The 20,116-nt window shown below is 35.9% G+C and overlaps 1 protein-coding gene and 1 long non-coding RNA gene across 2 annotated transcripts in view; both read right to left on the bottom strand.

The window, feature by feature from the left end:
- Window positions 1-13,715, bottom strand: part of LOC143445123 (cytoplasmic dynein 1 heavy chain 1-like) — a 160,868-nt gene extending 147,153 nt beyond the window's left edge. The window contains exons 1-3 of the mRNA XM_076944003.1: window positions 13,453-13,715; window positions 9,570-9,651; window positions 8,938-9,111 (exon numbers count right to left, since the gene is read on the bottom strand). Of these exons, the coding sequence (XP_076800118.1) occupies window positions 8,938-9,111; window positions 9,570-9,651; window positions 13,453-13,690 (494 nt within the window). The 5' untranslated portion in view covers window positions 13,691-13,715. The remainder of the gene's footprint in view (window positions 1-8,937; window positions 9,112-9,569; window positions 9,652-13,452) is intronic.
- A 4-nt stretch (window positions 13,716-13,719) lies between these two features.
- LOC143445125 (uncharacterized) lies at window positions 13,720-19,280 on the bottom strand. The gene is made up of 2 exons (XR_013113794.1): window positions 17,155-19,280; window positions 13,720-17,036 (listed from the first exon to the last, which is right to left on the bottom strand). It is a non-coding gene; the product is annotated as an uncharacterized LOC143445125 (long non-coding RNA).
- Between the last annotated feature and the right edge of the window lie 836 nt (window positions 19,281-20,116).

The following is a 20,116-nucleotide window of genomic DNA, read 5'->3' as shown; positions in this document are numbered from 1 at the left end:
GGAGGTACTGTTATATGTTTGGCAAAAACAGCAAGTCTACAAAGACCTGTATCTGATCAGATCACAACAACACAATCATTTTTTTGACACTGATCTTCTTAAATAAGTGGAAATGCATTTGAATTCGTGTATTCAAATGATTTACAAAAACATAGACTCGAGATGGCATCCAGGTTTTTGTTAGGAAACACCATACCAGGAACACGGTCATTCCATTACTTTTCACACTACAGCAGGGATAACATGCAAGTTGCTGTGAATGATTATATAGCTTGCAAGTATGATGGAAAGTGGTGGGTGGGATTGATAGTAGAAGTAGACAGTGCTCAGCTGAATGCACAACTGCATTTCATCCACCAGGCCCTTCACATACATTTTTTTGGCTCTTAATGGATGATATGTGCTGAGTTTCATTCCAGGAAATTCTCTGTAAAGTTCCTGGAAGGTCTTACAGCATTTCTGCAGAAGGTTTCAATGCAATCACGAATGTATGTGCTAATGGGCATATGTGTTCTCTATTAAGGTTTTTAGGACTGCATATGTGCGCAACTCAACTTTTCAAAAATCTGCCCAATCTCCATTATAAAGGTCCTATGCCTTAAATTTGCATTTCTCTTATAGAAAATTGACAAAACTTACCTTTTTGCAACAGTTAAGAAATTAATGTTAATGCCTTCTATCGCGTTTAATCAAAACGTTTTTTGCATTTCAGTCAAAATATCCACATAAATGTATTATGACAACCATAAGTCTGTAAATATTCTATAACTAGCAATTAAATCACCTGGGAGTAACAACAATACAAGAATTTGCCTGCGAAGCATTGCTTATGTGCAGGGAGTTGAGATTATACATGTATGTCTTGGATCAATTTCTACTTTTGACTTGCATACGAAATCAAATTTCTAGTTTTATGAAGTGTCTCTGTCTTTAGCCCCACTGGATCAATTAGGTCCAAGTGCGACAGTATCACAAATAGTGCAGTTGTTCAAACTCTGTTTTCTGTTTAAGGTCAAAAAACAAGTTCACAATTTTTAGATATAGGAAATACTTTAACCATACTACAAAAAAATTTGTTTCAGACATAATTGCTATTTTTGTAGTTGCGTCATCAACTTTCTCTTTTTATCTGCTTAAATGAATTCCTTGACCTCAAAATGGTAAAAATGACATGTTGAAGAAAATCACTATGCATGACCAGTGCTCACCAACCTAATATCCCTCAAGTGGTGGAAATTTCAAAACGCAATAACTCGAAAAAGGCTTGAGATATTTAAAAAAAAAATTTTAAATTTCAAATTTTTTGAAGCACTACAGCTTATATCCAAAACCATAAAAATCTATTACTAGTGGTTACAAAATTAAACAAAAAAATTGTTTGACTATACATGGAATGACTCCAATGTTAGTTTTTCACACAACCTAGTTATTGGTAAAAAAATTAGATGGTTTTCAAATAAAACTTATAATTGTAGTAGTGCTTCTAAGCAGAATATGAATATGTACTAGTAACGCTAGTTTTCGTTAAATAAATACGAGTTGACTGTGTCTTATGCCACGACTAACAGTGCATGTTTGTATTGGATTCCATTGAGTAAGCACAAATTTGGTATCCAAGGCGTATTATTATCAATTTTAGATAGTTTGACGCAGATGAGTGTTTCATTGAATCGGATGCAGTCTTATCCCTTTGTAGCCCAAATCATATTGTTATTTGCTGAGAGGCGTTAATCACCATATATCCTTAGTCTTTTCTTTCATTATTTGTGTGTACTTTCTGTGTAACAACAATGCCTGTTGCGGCTAAGTTTAGTTATCTGCAATAACAAACTTGCATCCTACAATGAATCCAAAATAAATTTAATTTTGTAGACATTTTCTAGCGTACCAACCTGACATGGGTATCTCATGTGTGGTGGGCAAATTTTGTCCCATTACCCATAGTTCATTTTTACATACGTACCATCCAGTTTGGTTTCTACTAGACAGAGCACGATGAAAATTAATAATTAATATTTGCCGATCCCAATTAAAGTATTTATAACAATCGCCTTTCTTTTAACTAAAGTGATAAACAAAGAAATCGAACTTTTAAAAATCTAACTCCTCAAAAAAAAAAGACGTAGCCAGTATTGTTAAACCATTAAACATTGAAACGCAACAAAGCAATAGCGATGTCATAAACACGAGTCTCACTTAATATACCCAAAAGTTCACTGCTGGTACGCCTGGTAGCTTATTAAAGGGCTAAGGTAATGCCAATTTTAGTTTAGATAGAGACAAAGTTGATTTTAATTACTAAGTCGCAAATTGCAACTATTTATGATAAATATTAGTTGTGAAATTATTTTCGCTGCTGCTTTACGGTTGCTCTTATACAAAAATTCAAAAATTTCTTTTTAACATGCAGAGTTAATATTTTTAGTGTTTGTTTAAAAAACAGGTAAAATACAAATGCTTTGATGTGGTTATTAAGTTATTTCAATCCCCAGGTTGCATGAAATCAATGCATCACTATTGAAAGGTGCACGAGAGAAAAAAAGGTTGAAAAGCCTTGCTCTAAACCCAGACCAAGATTACTAACATCCCTCACAATCACTGCACCAACTACTCGCCAAGCTGGAATTTTAATTATAGGCAATTCTACGGTAACGAATGCTAAGATAAGACAGTTACCATACTTAACTGCCTCATTTTTAGCAAATAAGCTGATTTAGTGGAAACAAACTAGATTGTTTTTTGATAAACAAGAGTGAGCATAAAATGTTTGTAACTTCTACAACGCAATTTTTTCTGCCAGACTTAAACTTTATGGTAATGATAGGATGGATAGGACATTAGCCTGGCACAAAACTATTTACGTAAGTTTTTCTGCTCAGTCACGCCCTCAACATGCCTTATAACCAGTGGCGGATCTACGGGTGGTCTCGAGGTGTCTAGACACAACCCTTTGTATGGTTATTTTTTTGTTTACGTTGAGTCGGACAAATGGTGATCTGCAGCTCACTTAACAACGCTTTAAAAAAAGACTAAAATCACTAGTACTGTAATATTCGCGTGCCAAAGTATCACCAAAGTCACGTTTAGAAATTTTGTCCAAAATGCATATCGAAAAGTATCACTCCATTCACATGGTGAACCCGATTACCAGCGCTTCTGTTAGAGAATGTACTTATTTTTCAACCACCAAATAACGCCTAGGTCCCTGTTTCTACCTAGTTTTTCTCATAACTCCTTTCCATTACGTGCGCTAGTTCCTCACTCTTTCAAGCGAACTTATTTACAGTCATGATCAGGGCTTTGGAGCAGGCATAAATGTTAAATTGCTCCGGCTCCAGCTCCGGAGCCCTCTTTTATTATAAATTAGCTCCAGCTCCAGCTCCGGAGCTCATTAATACCACTGCTCCGGCTCCAGCTCCAGCTCCGGCTCCATTACGTTAAAACTGAGTTTTAAGGATGAACGTTCAATTAGGAATAGGGCCTATCTAGCGTTTCAAAATAATCACAAACAAAACAACACAAAACATTTATTTCTGCACAAAGAAGCTCAAAAACCATTCGTACGAAGAAATAATATTGCCTCTGTCAAGTCTTCTTACATCGAGCATCTTAAATCAGAGCGAATGATGCGCAATGCGGAGAAAAGTTTCTCCACACTCACTTGTGTTGGTGGCAAAGCTGTAACTGAGTACGCCACTTTTTGCAGAATATCTGGGTACATGGAAATTGCATCCATGACAGCAACTTTTGAGGACCTATCAATATTTTCCATATTGGATAATGCATTGGTAAAGTCCATTTTATACCTTTGAAGTGCACTTCCATCTGTAGCTTCTGCTGCAATTATGCGACGTTTTGCCTGCCGATCTATAATTTTTTCAAAGTCCTCATCTTCTGAGGTGGGTGAGAAGTTTGCTGATTCTCCCATGTTGATTTGATTTCCACCTTGTGACAGATCTTTACCTAATCTCATTTCTTCATGATCCTTCATAGACAGCGCAATTTCGAGTAAAGTAGCTTTCCCTTTTGAATGTTGCTCATCATTTAATATTAACCTGTACATCAGGTCAACATATACTGCTGCAGCAGCACATCATTGGGGAAAAACGCCTGTTCACGACGCTCCATGGATGTTCTTATGGCATCAGCCAAATTGCCACCAATTTGAGAAAACTGGAAAAATAGTTTTTTCCATTCTTTGAAAAATTACCCTGGTGTCAAATCGGAAGCCTGCAGTTTTTTGGTTGTGACGAAAGGATGGCGAAGCAACTCTTCCAGCTGTTTTACTTCGTTCCATTGACCATCAGACTGTGATACATTTGGATGTGCAATGTCTACCAAGACAGGTTTCAGTTCAAAAGGGCGTTCAAGCATAAGGTATGTACTACCCCACCTTGTAGCTTGGTCATTAATAGCCCCTTTATTGGTCTTTCTCTTCAAAATTGCATCAATTTATGGAGTTCTTGCAGCTATCACAACCTGGCGAATTTTGCTGATCAGTGAAGCAACATGTCTCACTTTTAACCCATCACGGATTGCAAACTGCAATGTATGGGCAGCACATCGCATATGCGACATGTTTTTAAACTCTGAATGGTACGCAAAAGCCAACGTACTTATTTCATCCAAAGTTGGGATGTCCTCTACTTCAACATCATCTTCATTTTCATCAACAATACAGTCTTCAGCCAATTTCTTAACTGCCAGAGTCATGTTGGAAGCATTGTCGGTTACTATTGCCAGTAATTGTTGCTTGGATATGTCAAAGTCATTGAGAACATCTTCAACCATCCTTTTGATAAAATCGCTGGAGTGTTGGTTCTCTGTGTCTTTTACTGCCAATGTAAAAATGCTCACTTCATTTTTAGAGTTAACAAACTGAGCATTTACTGCAAAATAGTTTATTCTGTGTTTTGTGCATGCATCTAGTTTCAAAAACAAAAGTTTATCTCTTAAATCCTCTTTTAATTCAGTCAGTAGTCAGTACAATCGGTAGCAGCTACGAACGTGTGACTGCTCTGCTGTGAAATCCCCAGCAACCTGAGTTAGTTAGAAAAGGTGACGCTAAAGAGGCAACAATTCTTAATTTTGTGAAAGGTTGCTTTTAAATTATGTGAATTCAACCTATAATAGTAGGCTAGTAGCCTAGCATCTTATAAAATACATCGGAGCCGGAGCTATGTTTCAAACAACTGGCTCCAGCTCCTGCTCCGGCTCCATTTAAATTTCAAGTAGAGCTCCGGCTCCGGCTCCAGCTCCGTTGAAATTGCACGGCTCCGGGGCTCCGGCTCCGGGCTCCGGCTCCGGGCTCCAAAGCCCTGGTCATGATACATAGAAATGTTTACCGTATGGTGATTGCAGTAATCTTCCCGGTCTAACTCCACCTGCAGTAGCTGGAGGAAACAACACACAAGACCCACAGAACAACCCTCTTTTCGAAGGACTATACACAACACAAGTGAATTTTGAAAACTATGCAGGCTTAATGCTTTCCGTCTTCACCTTGTCGTTTACGTAACGTTCATAGGAAGGATATTTTTTAAATCTCCGTTGCCTTCCACAAATTTTCCAGCAGTGAAATCTTCTTTCCCTATTGAAGTGTATGTGTCTTACCCACGCAATCGTCAATATCTAACTGGTTTGCAGACACTAAAGATAAGCAAGATGAATTTTTCGTCGTCGAGGAAAATGTTGAAGGTCTATTTCACCGGAAAACGTCGTGGGTCTAAAGCGATTATTTACAGTTTCTTGTTACCTAACCTAAATCTACCCTTTAATCTAAATCTGATTACAATTAAATCCCAAATAACTAAAATCAACTTTTCCATACCCAACTCTTTTCGTAACCTAAGCCCTATCTTTAAGAGAGAACTGCGTGATATACATACGGTGAGTTAGTCGCTCTCAACATTTTACTGTCATTGTTATACTCAAATATATGACATACTGATTCATCATTTGTATAAAAACACCGTATAAAAATCTGTGAGGTTTAACAAATGAAAATGAAACAAATGCGCAATTGGCGGCTTCATTTTAAGAGTGTGCAGCATACACATTGCGTGTTCAAAATTTAAAATCGTTTCTGTAACTTGAATCTAGCGATTGAGGTTTCGGTAAATGGAAGAAATAGCTTTTATTTCTATTCAATAAACCGGATTATACAATAAACCAGTATGCGATCAACCAAAGCATTTTCTTAACAAATCGTCGGCTATGGTTTGAGACTTACAATCATGCGATAAAACGGATTATGCGATTAACCGAATTCGTCTGTGCTGTTGACATAACGATATGACATCATAATCGTAATTCACGATATCACTGTGAAGTATTGGCAAGTTAAAAACCTCTAGTTCGGCATAAGCCATTGTAACCACCCACAAATGTAGTACTGTATTGAATGTTTGCAGAAATGAAATACAGTAAGCGAAGTTCTGGGTCATTCCATGTCAAATCACCCAAAAAAAGTAAAATCTTAACCCCTACCTCTTCGATTTTGCTAAAACTTTCTTTTAACAAGATGAAACCGACGAAACGAGTGCAATGCACATGGATGTCGACAATAGTTCAACTGAAAATGTGAATAGCTCGTTTCTCAATCTCAATACAACATTAGTTGATCTTGATGAAACCCCAAGTAAAACCGTGCACATGCCAACCTCCACTAAAATAACTAAAGGTAAACAAAAACTTGCATCTGCAACCCGGACATTGAAGAGGAAGCTAGAACTTTCGTACGAAGTTTCGTTATACAGTTCAGATTCTGATGATGAACAATGCGCAAAGGATTACCAACGTTACCATTTAAAGCGTAATGACACAGTTAAAAGAAAAGTTTGTACAGTCTCAGAGCTACCAAGAACATGTACAGATACGAACATCTTGTTTTGATTGAACCTTTTGCCTTTGAAGAATCATTAAACACTCGAAACACACTTTAACACCAGGTACTACAACACACGGAGGATCACTTAGTTTCTCAAACATATCCAAACTAACGACACGTAATGATTTAGTCCTAGATTTCCCCGGATGTTTATTCGTCGGATCGCAACGTTTTTTCTTGAGTGAAGAAAACTTTGTTAAGAGTTCCTGCTCATGATGAGAACATATCGTCTTGATGTCGTTCGTTTTACGCCCAGTTCGGAGTCTCAGCAACCTGATTTCCTCGTATTTGGTTGTGCTACGTATGAAACTGGTTCGTGTGTATTGAAATTGGTGGCAGGAACTTTCTTCTGAGTAAAAGCTACAGTTGTCCATGTCCCTGAAAATAAGTCATCAACACACCATCTCTTACACTTTCCACTTGGATGTACAGCATCATCAAGCCTGACAATGTTAAAATAACTGGACTATGTAAAAAATGGAAATGTTAACTTCAGGAGTATTATCATATTGTTAATAGCCTACTTTTACATTGATTTGTGTAGCCTATGTAAATTTGCAATATTTTAATGAAAAGCATTGTGAAGGCCTGATTAATTAATTAAAATGTCAATTAATATGAGCAAAGCCTGTTATAGTGTTAATACAATATGACATCATACTTTGAATAAGGATTATAAGTTTTGGATTTGTACTAAACTATGACATATCTCCTGTAGTGTATTTGTGTACATTAATGCATAACCAGTTTCAAAATAGTCATTTTATGGTCAGGTATGCCCACTGAAGTGTATTTTATTAATAAACCAAAAATATTACATCTCTGGATTTTTTATATGTTGTAGGTAACATCTTGGGGTATAATTTGGACTTAATTTAATTTCAAGGTCACGTGGGCCACAAGGTGAAATTCAAGGTCAAACAATAGGTCAAAAGGTCACAGACATTTAACTTGCTTCTATCAAGAAAAGAAAGACAGATTTGGATTCCTTGTGAAATTACCTTTCCAATGACACCAGTTTCATCAAAATCGGTCCACCGGTTACCAAAATATCCGGGCCTAAAATTTGCCGACCGCATCCGTTTTTGCCAAAATTCGAAAATTCGAGGGCCTATATCTCTAAAACCACTGGTCCGATTGAGATAATATTTTGGATTTGTGCTAATTATGCTAAGACCTCCCTATATACTAAATTTAAGCAAAATCGAAGAGGTAGGGGTTAAACCCATTGGGTGATTTGACATGGAATGACCCTTCTATCACTACCTATTAAAATCTGTGAATATGCGATACTTCTGTAGTTACATTTAGTAGACGACCCGTCGCAATTGGCAAAGCCCATTTGGTTTTAGGCTAACGATATTGAGCGTATACGGTGCTGGTTTACCAATTACATTATCGTGGTCTTATTGAACAAAATTGAAAAAGAACTTCAACGCAGAATAAGAGCTTTAAACAGACGCAATTACCATTCTTGATTTGACACAATCGAGCCGTATCCAATGCTCATGTTGTTAAGTTTGTAATTATGTTTCTGTCAACAAAAAAGCCCTCTGGGTTTGGTAAAGTTTGGTGGTTGGCATCGTGCTAACCACCCATATTCAAATAGCAACACTGGAATTAACCACTTTCGAGTTTGTCGGTTGGTTACATCGGGGAATTCCCAAAATGAAACCATTAAAAGTGTGCACAATAGATATGTCATCACTCATCAGTAATAATGCACTTAGACAACAGCATGGCCATGGCAACTTGGGCCTGATGTTTTTAGGTGAAATTTTGATGACAGTGAGTTTGGTCAAAGTTATGCTTTTCAGGATCGGGTGCAGTATTGTTGGACAATGGCAGACTGGTAGTTATAGCATATTAGCATCAATGATGCTTTGGTCTAATAAGGGCAGTTCCTTTGCCACCTGCCGCCAGAATATTACTAAAGGAGGCTCAGAAGTAGCAACCTTGCTTTGCATATTTGTAATGAGTCATATAAATGGCCATAAAACCAGGAAAGATAAATAAATACCACTTAGATTTACACAAACTTGGCTTACCTGTCAAGTTTTCCACTTTTTTGAACGTATGACTTGAAAAATGGAGCAAATGCACAGCTTACAAGAGAATGCAATGTTTCATACGGAGAATCTTCAATGAGTGTAATAGCATGCACTTGTGATCCCACTGATTTATTTGCAATCACCAATGGCCCACGTTTAATAAGCACCAACCTGAAAAATCAATAAGCCAGTAAACAGCAGGATGAACTTCACTTTTAGTTTTGATTTTACAGCCACTCTATATGATACAAGATGATCCAGTTTCTATATTCAAGTATCAGATGTTATAAAACAAAAAACAAAAAATAACCCGAGTTGCATAAGTTTGCGTTTAAGTTTAATTCAAAATTGCTAAAAAAATCTAATTGTATATGATTGATATATACAGTACATATATCAAAGTTTAATAAATATCCATATATATCCGCTACATATTACTACCGAATACAAGACAGTACTTAGCAAACCATATATATACAATTCAAAAAATCAACATATTTTCTAGTGCTATCAAATTTTGGATCATAATATATTATATAAGCAAATATTTTATTCACATTTATAAACATCAAAAGTACCCTAGAAATTGAATCTTTATACCCTTATACATATAAACAAAATTGACATACCCAGAGGCTTTACCACTGGTGTAATGGACATCAAGTGAAACGCAGTATCTCACTTCTTTCTCTTCAGAATCATCATTGTCATCTAGAAGGTTTCAACAAAAGAGCAGAATATCAAAACTGTTGCAAATGTCAAAGGATGTTCAAGAAAATACAAAGATAATTCATTAATTCAGTGCTTTTTAACCTTTGAGGACAGTTCTCACTTTATACTGTCACAAAATCTCATCCGCACGTGATACAGTCCAAGATATAAACTGGCAACTCGAGATTTAAACGTTTCAATTTTTCTTGCTACTATTTATTGAAACTATACGTTTTATGAAACAAACTATATGTGTATCCGTATACATACATTTATCAGGCTATCTGCATTTGTAACCCCAATTCCAATTTAACCCATACGAAAACAAAATCACAACATGCTTAACAGTCTTCAACCGTTACATGAGAGTTTTTGAACACTATGTTCTAGCTATGACTCATACACTAAGTCACAGTTATATTAATAAAGGCCAAATGCAAACCGGTTTGACTCCCAGTTGTGCTACCAATGTACCTGTAATACCCAGTATATACGAACGATAAACAAATGAACAATGTCCAAACAACGAACAAACAAACAATACTTGTTTCTGTGCAGTGGTCGTGATGAACACTTTTAAATTCAGGCAATACAAAAATATTAAAAAAGAGCAATACATGTGTGTCCTTCAGAATTTGCATGAAGACAAGCTCAATAAATGGGGCTTGGAGCAATGTAGATTCATCGCCAACTTTATATTGCGGAAAAATTTCCTCAGCATGAGAAAAAAGACTGTGATACCATACCATACAAGTTTGTGGACTTTATCCATTCACATAGTCGTAGTTAAACTTAGCGTAATTAAGGCTTCCTTGCTGATTTTACTGTAATGCTGGAAATACGCAAAAGATGTCTATGAGCAAGTTCTTCGATCAGCTATGGTCTCTGGAGAGTATTGCAGGAGTACAATATTGATTGTAGCTTACTAGTAACCATTAAATCAATGTATAATTGCCCTAAAGTTTGTGTCCGTTCGAATAGATTTTGCCAAGTGAAAATCTTTCACTGTGGATGTTGGACTCAGCCAGAGGTGTGTGCTGTCACATCTCCTTTCATAGTTTACAGGAACTGGATAGACAGGCACCGCCATGGCGAAGAGTGTGTCATGGTTGGAAGCAATAAGAGCAGTCATTTGCTGTTTGCAGATAACCTAGCTCTTCTGGCTTCTACCGAACGTGACCTTCAGCATGCACTCGATCGTTTTGCAACTGTTCACAATGAGTCCGAGATGAAAATAAGCATAAAGAACACTGAGGTACTCTGCTTCTTAAGAAACCCTGATCAATGCTCACTGCAAGTGTGCGGAGAAACACTGAAACAGGTGCGGTTGTTCAAGTGTCTGGGAGTGCAATTCATGAGTGATGAAAGGCAGAACACTGAATTAAACAACTGAATTGGTAAGCAAGTGCAGTCATGCGTGAGCTTCAACGGTCGATTGTCATGAAGCGATAGCTTTCTAAGACCACAAAGCTCTCAATTTATAAGTCAGTTTTCCTTCCAATTGTCACCTATGGTCATGAATCTTGGATAATGACTGAAAGATGGCACTCACGCAGGTTTCAGAAATGAGATATTACTGGAGGGTTTATGGTATAACGCTACTAGATCAAATGTGTAGCACCAAAATCTGAAAACCTCTAAATTTTCAGCCCCTAATTCTTTGAATTGAGAGGTGCCAACTACGATGGTTTGGTCATCTCAAATGCCTCATGAAAGACTTGCAAACCAAGTTATGCTTGCCACTCCAACCGGTAAAGACCAACAAGTCGACCAAGAACCAGGTAGTGCAGTTACATTACTGGTCACGATGAGGTATTCTTTTAGCCAAACTGACAGACGTGGCGAAAGATCGCGAACTGTTTCATCAGCTACTAGAGCTGTAGACCCTACGACCCTCCTAAGAGGCAAAAGTTGGTTTCGAAAAGAGAGAGAAAATAATAAAGCAAGCACTCTGAATTAGCTGTTTGTATTCATAAGTATGCTACGATTTAGACTACTTATACATCACTCTAAACACGTGTTATCATCCGAGCATATAGGGTTTTTGTTACTGATCGAAATCAATTTCAATACGCATTGTTTTACGCATTATTCTTTTCTTCTCATTTTGGGTTTTTCGTGCGAGAACTCGCATAAATAACATCAGATGTTCTTGAAATTTGGTATGTGGATGGGGTTTAATAAAATCTCGGTCAGGTTCTCTCGGTCGTATATGAACGTGATCACATGGCTGCTTTTTTGGGAAATCTCCAAAAAACTTCAAATTTTGTCGCTTTTCCAACGTGAATATCTCCTTTATTATTTATGGCCTTGCTTTCAAACTTTATTGCTTTAAAGGTACTTACTTGATCCCCCAACCTACAGCTTTAATGAAAATTACATCCAGTCCAGATAAGGAAATATAGAGTAACGTATGATGGGTATTTGGCTTACACCAAAAAATTCATGTTTTCTTTCATAACTTTTTGTGGCATAAAAATAATATTTTTTAACTTCATTGAAATAATTATCGTGGTCATAGAATGTGTTGAAAAAAAACTGTACAAAGTTTTAAAGTTTTTTACCGACAAGTAAAAATCAATAGTAAGAGGTATGATTATAGCGTACTTAAGTGTATAACAGGAACATTTTATGTTAAATTAGCCTAAATTATCAAATGGTTGGTACAGTTCGGTCTTGGATGTTTGCTTTAGCCTTGTCCGGTACTGGTTAATGTGGTAAAAAAGAACATTATTAACAGTTCATGTATACAAACCCAAGTCGTCAAGCGTATTGTTTTGACATTGTAACGTCATAATAATCACTACATATTATTAAAAATTCTTTCGCTGGTATATTTACTGACAACCACTATGTGATTTAAGGCCAGCTTGTTTTTGGACTTGCCTGTTTTGGTTTTCGTAATACAGGAAGTTTAGCTAAATTTATGCTTGGCATTTTATACGGTAATAACAGCTTTTATAGCTTTAAGTGTTTGTTTTGAAAATACTAACAAGGCAGCTCGCATCGATGTCACATGTGCACCAGTCCAGAACTCGGTCTACTTGTTGTATAGTGACATCTTGCGTGCAACCTTCGTCACAATTGCCGTGTTGCAGCTTCAAAAATTCAGTAAACTTTTGTGACAGCTTTTTCAGCATCAAGTGATGTTTGTTTTGAAACTGTGAATTCGGCTATTTGCCTGTGAGCTGGCTGAGAAGATTTATTACCTCTATAACATCCGCATTAATATTTCAATCCGTATTGAAGTGGTGGCCAATTATTAGTTAAGTTTTCCTTTGGCGAACACTAAGAAATTTCAAAAGAATGCAACCTATTAAAAATTAACCGGTAACAGCTAATGGTTTGCTGTAGTTGCAGAAGTGTAAACTTAAAAGACCATTTTAGTCTCAAAAAACACCTTAAGAAAAGACTATGCACATACATATAAACACGGGTTCACAACTGCAAAAGTGGCAAGTTACCTGTCAAGGTTATATATTATATGGTGCAGTGCGTAAGAAAAACACCATGTTGCATAAAATTTTGCTTCTGTGAAATGTCAAAAACAATGTTGAGAAGGGCTGATACATTGGCATCGGTACATCACTAACAGCAAAAATAAGACTTTGTGAATTGTTCGTTTGACCACATTCTGTTATCTTTTATTTTGCATGGGCTAATCATTTATAGTCCTACAGTTAAAAGAGCTTAAGTTATGATCAATATTAAGTTTAAAAAGTTTGTTATTTTCAAGAGTTCAATACATATATATAAGACAAAACTAAAATTGTTCTTTCATAAATCCATGTATCAACAAACCTTTTGAAGATAGCCTCTCCACCATAAGTGTTTTAATTTGTCCATCTCCAACAAACTTGTTTAACAAGTCCTTTACAGACTGTTCCTGAAGCTTTTTTTCAAGGGAATTAGATGACTCAAGACCACCTTCAAGCAATATTGGAACTATATTTACGATGTAACAACGCAATAATGCAACATCTATCACAGCTTGAGCTGTTTCAGTAGAGTCTAGGTTATCCGTACCACTAGAAGCCATGTTATAGACTTAATAAGTCACAACAAAACCTGTAATAAACCCAATTAATTAAAATTAAATTTAACACATATATTAAAATCACAATTAAAATAATTATAGATTGGTACACATAGTAAGGAGGGATATAGTATTAAAAGTATATATATATATATATAATAATACAAGTATAGTATCCATTAAAAAAGGGTCTAGTGCAGAAGTCAGAAACGCAACCGAATGTAGCATAAAAGTATCCTACATATAGCCTAAATGAAAGGTTAGGCTATATATATATATTGGTCAAGGTCACCCCTGTCTTTGGAGCCAAGCTATAGGTTAGCCTTAAACTAATCATGTGTTCATCGTGCAAACCCGGTAACTTCATGTATTACTATTAATTTGCTTGTGCCATAAAATACTACTATGTGTCAAGTATGCTAGACACTATCAGTTGCTTATTACCTACTTGTGATTTTAATACATTGTTTTGTCCACCCTTTTCCGGTCTTATATAATTCTGACATATGACATGTTTCTTTTAATTTTAACTTTGTGCAAAAGCTATATTAAACGTTTGTTATATGATGAGGTCGTATCGGTATTCAAAATAATCAAAACAAGGAATTGAACAGACTGCAAGGGGAAAAGAATGAGAACATTCCCATCGTTGAACTTTTTAAAACCAAAGCTTTATTAAAATAGGCGCAAAGTCAATCGTAGACGTTGCAAACATGCCAATAATTAAAAGATATTCCTTTGCGTGTTGGTCAAAGTTGTGTTAATGTCCAGTTGATATCCTGTCAATTGATATTATCTGTAATTTTTGTTATGGGATTCAGTCTATTCAGATCAACATGACAAAACAATAGAGGTGTTTTTCTCGCATTTTAAGCAGCCTGGCTTGCCTTTTTCATTATTTATATAATTGCAATACAAATTATCAGCATGACAATAAAAACAAGTCAATTCTCTGAGGGACCTGTTGCAACAATGGAACACTTCCATTTAAATCCGCCACTGCGCACTTATAAAACTAATTTCATAAGTTTGAATACATATCAATTAATTTAAAGTTGAATTAGGTGGGTTAAGACATACATACACAATCAAGATCATGACAGATGTATGTCTATTTTACTAGTACAGAAGAAGTGGGCTTGCATTGTGAATTAAGTTCTCAGCTTCTGCCCATTCCGGCTATCTACCTGTAGTAAGTCGGAAGAGCACTTTGACTTATGAAGGTGTCTTAACTTATCTTAATTTACCTCTTGAATTATATGACTCTATTGTTGCGTGTGGTTAGAATACTCTAGCCTTTTAGGTTTTAATTTTACAACAGAAATAGTTTACAAGAAAAGGTTTTTATTATAGGTGCTATACACTTTCTCAACATTACAAAATGACCAAGAACATAAGTAATACTACTGCTTATAACAGTGGTTCTTAAACTGGGGGGCGTGTAACATTCACAAGGGGGGCGCGAGAGATGACAAACTGTCTATTATATGAGCTATGTCTAAACATGCTTTCTTGACTTTCACTATAGGTTCATTTTTACTAAAATTTTAAAATGTGTCACGATGGCAATTGTATTTTTGAAATTTGATTCTGAAATACGTCAATTGTTACGTCATAATATCTGTTGTCTCTCCGCGTTGAAGCGTATTATTTTCCTTTACTCATTCATGCAATCCTAGCTTGACTAACTGTTCTCTTTTAGCGTGACCTGTTTTTCTCACAACGGAGGGCGGCGTAACAAGAAAAACTTTTACAAATGTATCACTTGTAGAAATACTAAATTTACACTAATTTCACTTTCTTTAGTTTTACAATTATGCTGTATACAGGAAACCAGATGTTTTTGCTACTAACCTGTAAATATCCGATCAGTTTACGACGTATAATTTTGGAGTCATTAACGATTCAAAATTTGTGTGCAGTGTCGGCCACACATAATAAAAATAGTAATGTCGCATACCTGGTTTAAATAGGGTAAAACCAACGTCAGCCAATATTAAAACCGTAAAATGAAGTAAAACGTAAATTTAGTATTGATTTAATAACCAGATATTTTAGTAATTAAACTAATTGTATTGAGTGGACAAAAGAGAAAGTATGACCAAAATTATCTGACGTATGGCTTTATAGATACCACAGTGAACGAAAAAGTCGTACCGCAATGCGAGATATGCTTAGAAAAGCTAAGCAACGACGTTTTGAGATCAAGTCGTTTGCAGCGTCATGTTCATGAATATAAAGACAAAACCTAGGAACAAACTTGACTGTGCAGCCGACCTAAGATGTGCATTATCTTCTACAAAGCCTCGAATTAATCGTTTGGTTTCCAAAAAACAACTACATCCTTCTCATTAATGAAAGTTAATTGATATTAAATTGTTGTTTTTTTTAATGCTTTTTTATTTTGTGATGAGGGGGGCGCGAAATTTTTAGGTACCGTCAAGGGGGGCGTGTGCCAAAAAGTTTAAGAACCCCTGGCTTATAAGATGTCTATTAATTAAGTTGCAATCACTATGACTAACTCAGACAGCTCATCTCTTGATTTCGCTGATTCATGTCGTTAACGCTCTCTATCTCGATGATTCACTCGACTATCTCTGCTCGCTGGCAGAAGTGCGAGCTAATATAACGTGAAAGCGATGGAAGGTAAAATTTTTGACAAGAAAAACACTGCGAGTCATTGCAGCTGCAGCAGGAAAGACAATATTTTGTCAATGTTACATACATGTAGTTAAAGATGACACATTCAGATATAGATAAACAACCAGTGTTAAAGTTAAGAAGCGGGCATTTCCAATAAAGGCTTCTTATCAGCAAAGATGCTGGAAAACAACCAGGAAATGTACTAAAAGGAGTGTTCACACGAAGTTATTCCGAGCAATTTTCCAAACATCAAACGACATTTATGTGTTTGCCAAAAAACAAACTCATAAACTTCAATGAATAAATCTAGAAAACACATTTGCAGGAAAAGATGTAATGGTATTAAAAATACCACCCAGGCTGCTACATATCATTCCATGAAATCGAGACAAGTATGCTGAAAACTAAATATTTATTATGCCCTTCAAAATTAAGTTAGGTCAATTACGTGAAGCATTAACCTTGCGAAAAATTCAAAGCTTAATTTTGAGTGATGTTATGCATTTTATGACCAGACTATCATTTTGATACAAGAACATCTTTGAAAACACAAAACATTAGTTTATACAAAGTGACTTCGCTATTTCATGGTATGTACCGTCAACCGGGGTTACTATGATAAGATTCAGGACATTTCTTTGCCTCCTCTCTCACATGTTGCTCAAAAAGGGTCTGTTTCTTGATTGAGTAACACTTTGGTCCTAAGCTTCTCAAAAAAATAGAAAAAATTCATTTTTATGTTTTCACACTTTTTTTATTCAACTTTAAAAAATTATCGTAGTAGCCCCTGGGTTGGGGCTACTACGATAATACATTGTAAATACCTAAAATGTTCATTGTAGCCCTCCCTTGGGGCTTTTCTAATAGTTTTTTGCATTAAACAAAACATCACAGCAATAAAAAACATAAGTGTCAAAAAAACATTGTTAAGCACAGCTGCAATAATCGGAGGCACTCAATCCATCATTGTCGTTGAGGCAGATTTTGGAGTTTGGAACGATTCTCTTTCCTCCATTCTGCTAAAATTCGACGCCACATTCGTTTACCTGGCCCAAAGACACTGACGTCCAATGGTTGAAGGAGATGCGTCGCATTCGGAAGCAGGCTAACAAACTTAATGTCATTTTCCTCACAAGCCTTCAAGACTTTTTCACTAAAATGAGAGGCCAAGTTGTCACCCAGCATAATCTTGGTACCTGGAGTGTCGTTGACATCTTCCAGAAACAAACCAAAAAAACATTTTTCAAACAAAGAAGCGTCAAACCAACCACTCACGGAATGGTCGTATAAAGCATTTTGGGGTCCATTTCGAGTCCACTCTGCATAAAGATTCTTTGACTTATAAACAGTCATTGGTGGCAAAAACTGCCCTGCACCATTTCCGCAAAACATTACGCTTATAGCCTGTTTGGACGAGGCTATTTTCCTTTCTACACGTCTCAGTCCGCCATAGTAGTATTACCATAGTTATTACCATAGTAGCCCCCAAAATCAAAGTAGCCCCGGTTGATGGTAGGTCACGGAGCCTGTTGTTAAAGATAGGTCGTTAGGTTAGAAGAATGGGTATCTAAAGTATATTTCAGCTAGTTTAGGTTTTATTGGAGTTAAAGTTAAAAGGTAGATATAAGTTAAGCTTAGGTTACCATGGTATAGCATAAATTAAGTTAAGAAGAAACTGTGAAAACTAGCTTTGAACAATTTTGAAATAGTGGCAGCCATGATTATAACAACAGAGTAAGCTATATGGCCTGCTTATGATACTTTCCTACTTTCTTATTCTTCCTTTCTTCATATGCAGCATAATTTTTACATATCTACCGATACCCTCACGCTATGTAAAGTTAGCATAGATTTACATAAACTTCGTGCAGAATTAAAACTAAGGCTGCCACTATTTCAAAAACTGTATCGTAAATAAAGCTTTATAACTTCTCTTCAGAACATTCTCAATGGAGACAATATAGAATTGAACATTTTATCGAATATTTATGAAGAAGCTTGTGAAGTAGACTATAGTTGGCGAAAAAAAGCTGACAATACCAAGAGTAGTTGAGTCGCACGTATATCTTAATAACGACCGCACTGAATCAAAGTAAGTAGCCTATATTCTAAGTATTTCCAACGTTTGATAGGCTATACATCCCATACGTTGGCGGTCTGAGCAGCTCTCTGCATGTTTTGTATTAATATATTTATCAAAAAGTGGATTTTATATCTATAAAAAATTTGAGGCTTAAGTTTTACTACCTAAAATATTTAGGCTAATTCCCTACAAAACGCATCTTGGCGCTTCCTACGTCGAGAGGTGGTGCCTTAAACCATACAATTGCTGACCTAGAATCATCAAACTTTACCACACCTCAGAATTTTGGGCTGGCTACGACCTTTTAACATAGCAACCTATTCTTAACGTACATCTACCTTCTAATCTGAATTTATAACATGAAGCATATATATCAGGGGTGGGCAAATTTGTTCAATGAAAGAGTCACTTGCGGAAAAATATAAACACCAGCGAGCCGCAAAATCAGTAATGATTGTCAATTTGGTTATTATACTTTTAGTAGTCATTTTGGGATATTACTCTTTAACTAAAAGACCCATAAAAACATGTTGGTGAGGTGCATTTTGACAACCTTTGCCATAGAGTATAGAATCTATACCTGAAAACAATGTCGGAATCGATGTCTAGTGTTACGTCATAAACGAAATCCTGGCCTAAATAAACAAAAACTACACAGAAACTTTCATAAACGGTACTCTTGGTAGCCTTTACATTTTTTGGAATTTTACGATTCGACTAGAAGAGCCACAAAAAACATGCCGGAGAGCCGCAGTTTGCCCACGTCTGATATATATCATAGCCTGAATAACAAAAATATACTTTTTGCGTAACGATTCTACTAACCATACGCAGTGTTGCCAGATGATTAAAATTATCCGGCCCAATTAGTTAAAAAACTAGTAGCCCAGAACAAGTCAAATTTAAAACTTTCAATTTCTTTTATCACATCAACCATCATTAGATTGGTGTTGTTACCTCTGTAGATCGGTATTAGTCCGTAGCCCTAATAATAATAAAACAAAAAGAAATCATTGCGTTATGTTCTACTTTTTCAACCAAAAACGGCAGCTCTTTTGCCATCCTGGCCACACCTCCAGGATCTCAACGAAAACTGTATAAATTATTCATCGGTCATAACTTGGTTACTATTGAATGTTTTTCTTAATTTAAAAACTATAAAGTTAACTTTAAAATAAAAAAGTGATTTTATTGACTTGAAAAAACGTTTATTAAATATTTTGATGTTTTTCTAGCTTTCTCTTTATTAAAATGAACTTTTATCTAACCAAAGAGATTTAAACACAACTCTTTGATCTAACAAAAACACAAAAATCCTTAACCCTAGGTGGGCAGTACCACGGTACTATAGTACCGATTTACTGTATCGCGATACTTTTTTAGTACCAATACTGGTACCGTCGATACTTTTGAAAAAAAGTACCGAATTACTGTTATCAAGAAATTTCAGTCGGTCCCGTTACTCAGTACTTTTGATGTGATAATATCAAAAATTTTACAAATATGTTTTCAAAAATACATGTTAATTAATCCTCAATACTAATTTTAGCAACTGCTGATGTTTTTAATTAAGAAATGTCAAGAAAAATTGCAAGCTATTAACGACACGTATGTTTTGACCTGGAGTAACCTTTACGGGGCATAATAGCGGCAAATTCGATAGCGACTAATAGCGACAGACTCCCATTAATGTACGGTTTGTA

The sequence above is a fragment of the Clavelina lepadiformis genome, chromosome 2 (assembly GCF_947623445.1).
Source record: "Clavelina lepadiformis chromosome 2, kaClaLepa1.1, whole genome shotgun sequence".
NCBI classification, from domain to species: Eukaryota; Metazoa; Chordata; class Ascidiacea; order Aplousobranchia; family Clavelinidae; genus Clavelina; species Clavelina lepadiformis.
The sequence above is the reverse complement of the archived record's forward strand: the minus strand, read 5'-3'. Positions and strand labels throughout refer to the sequence as shown.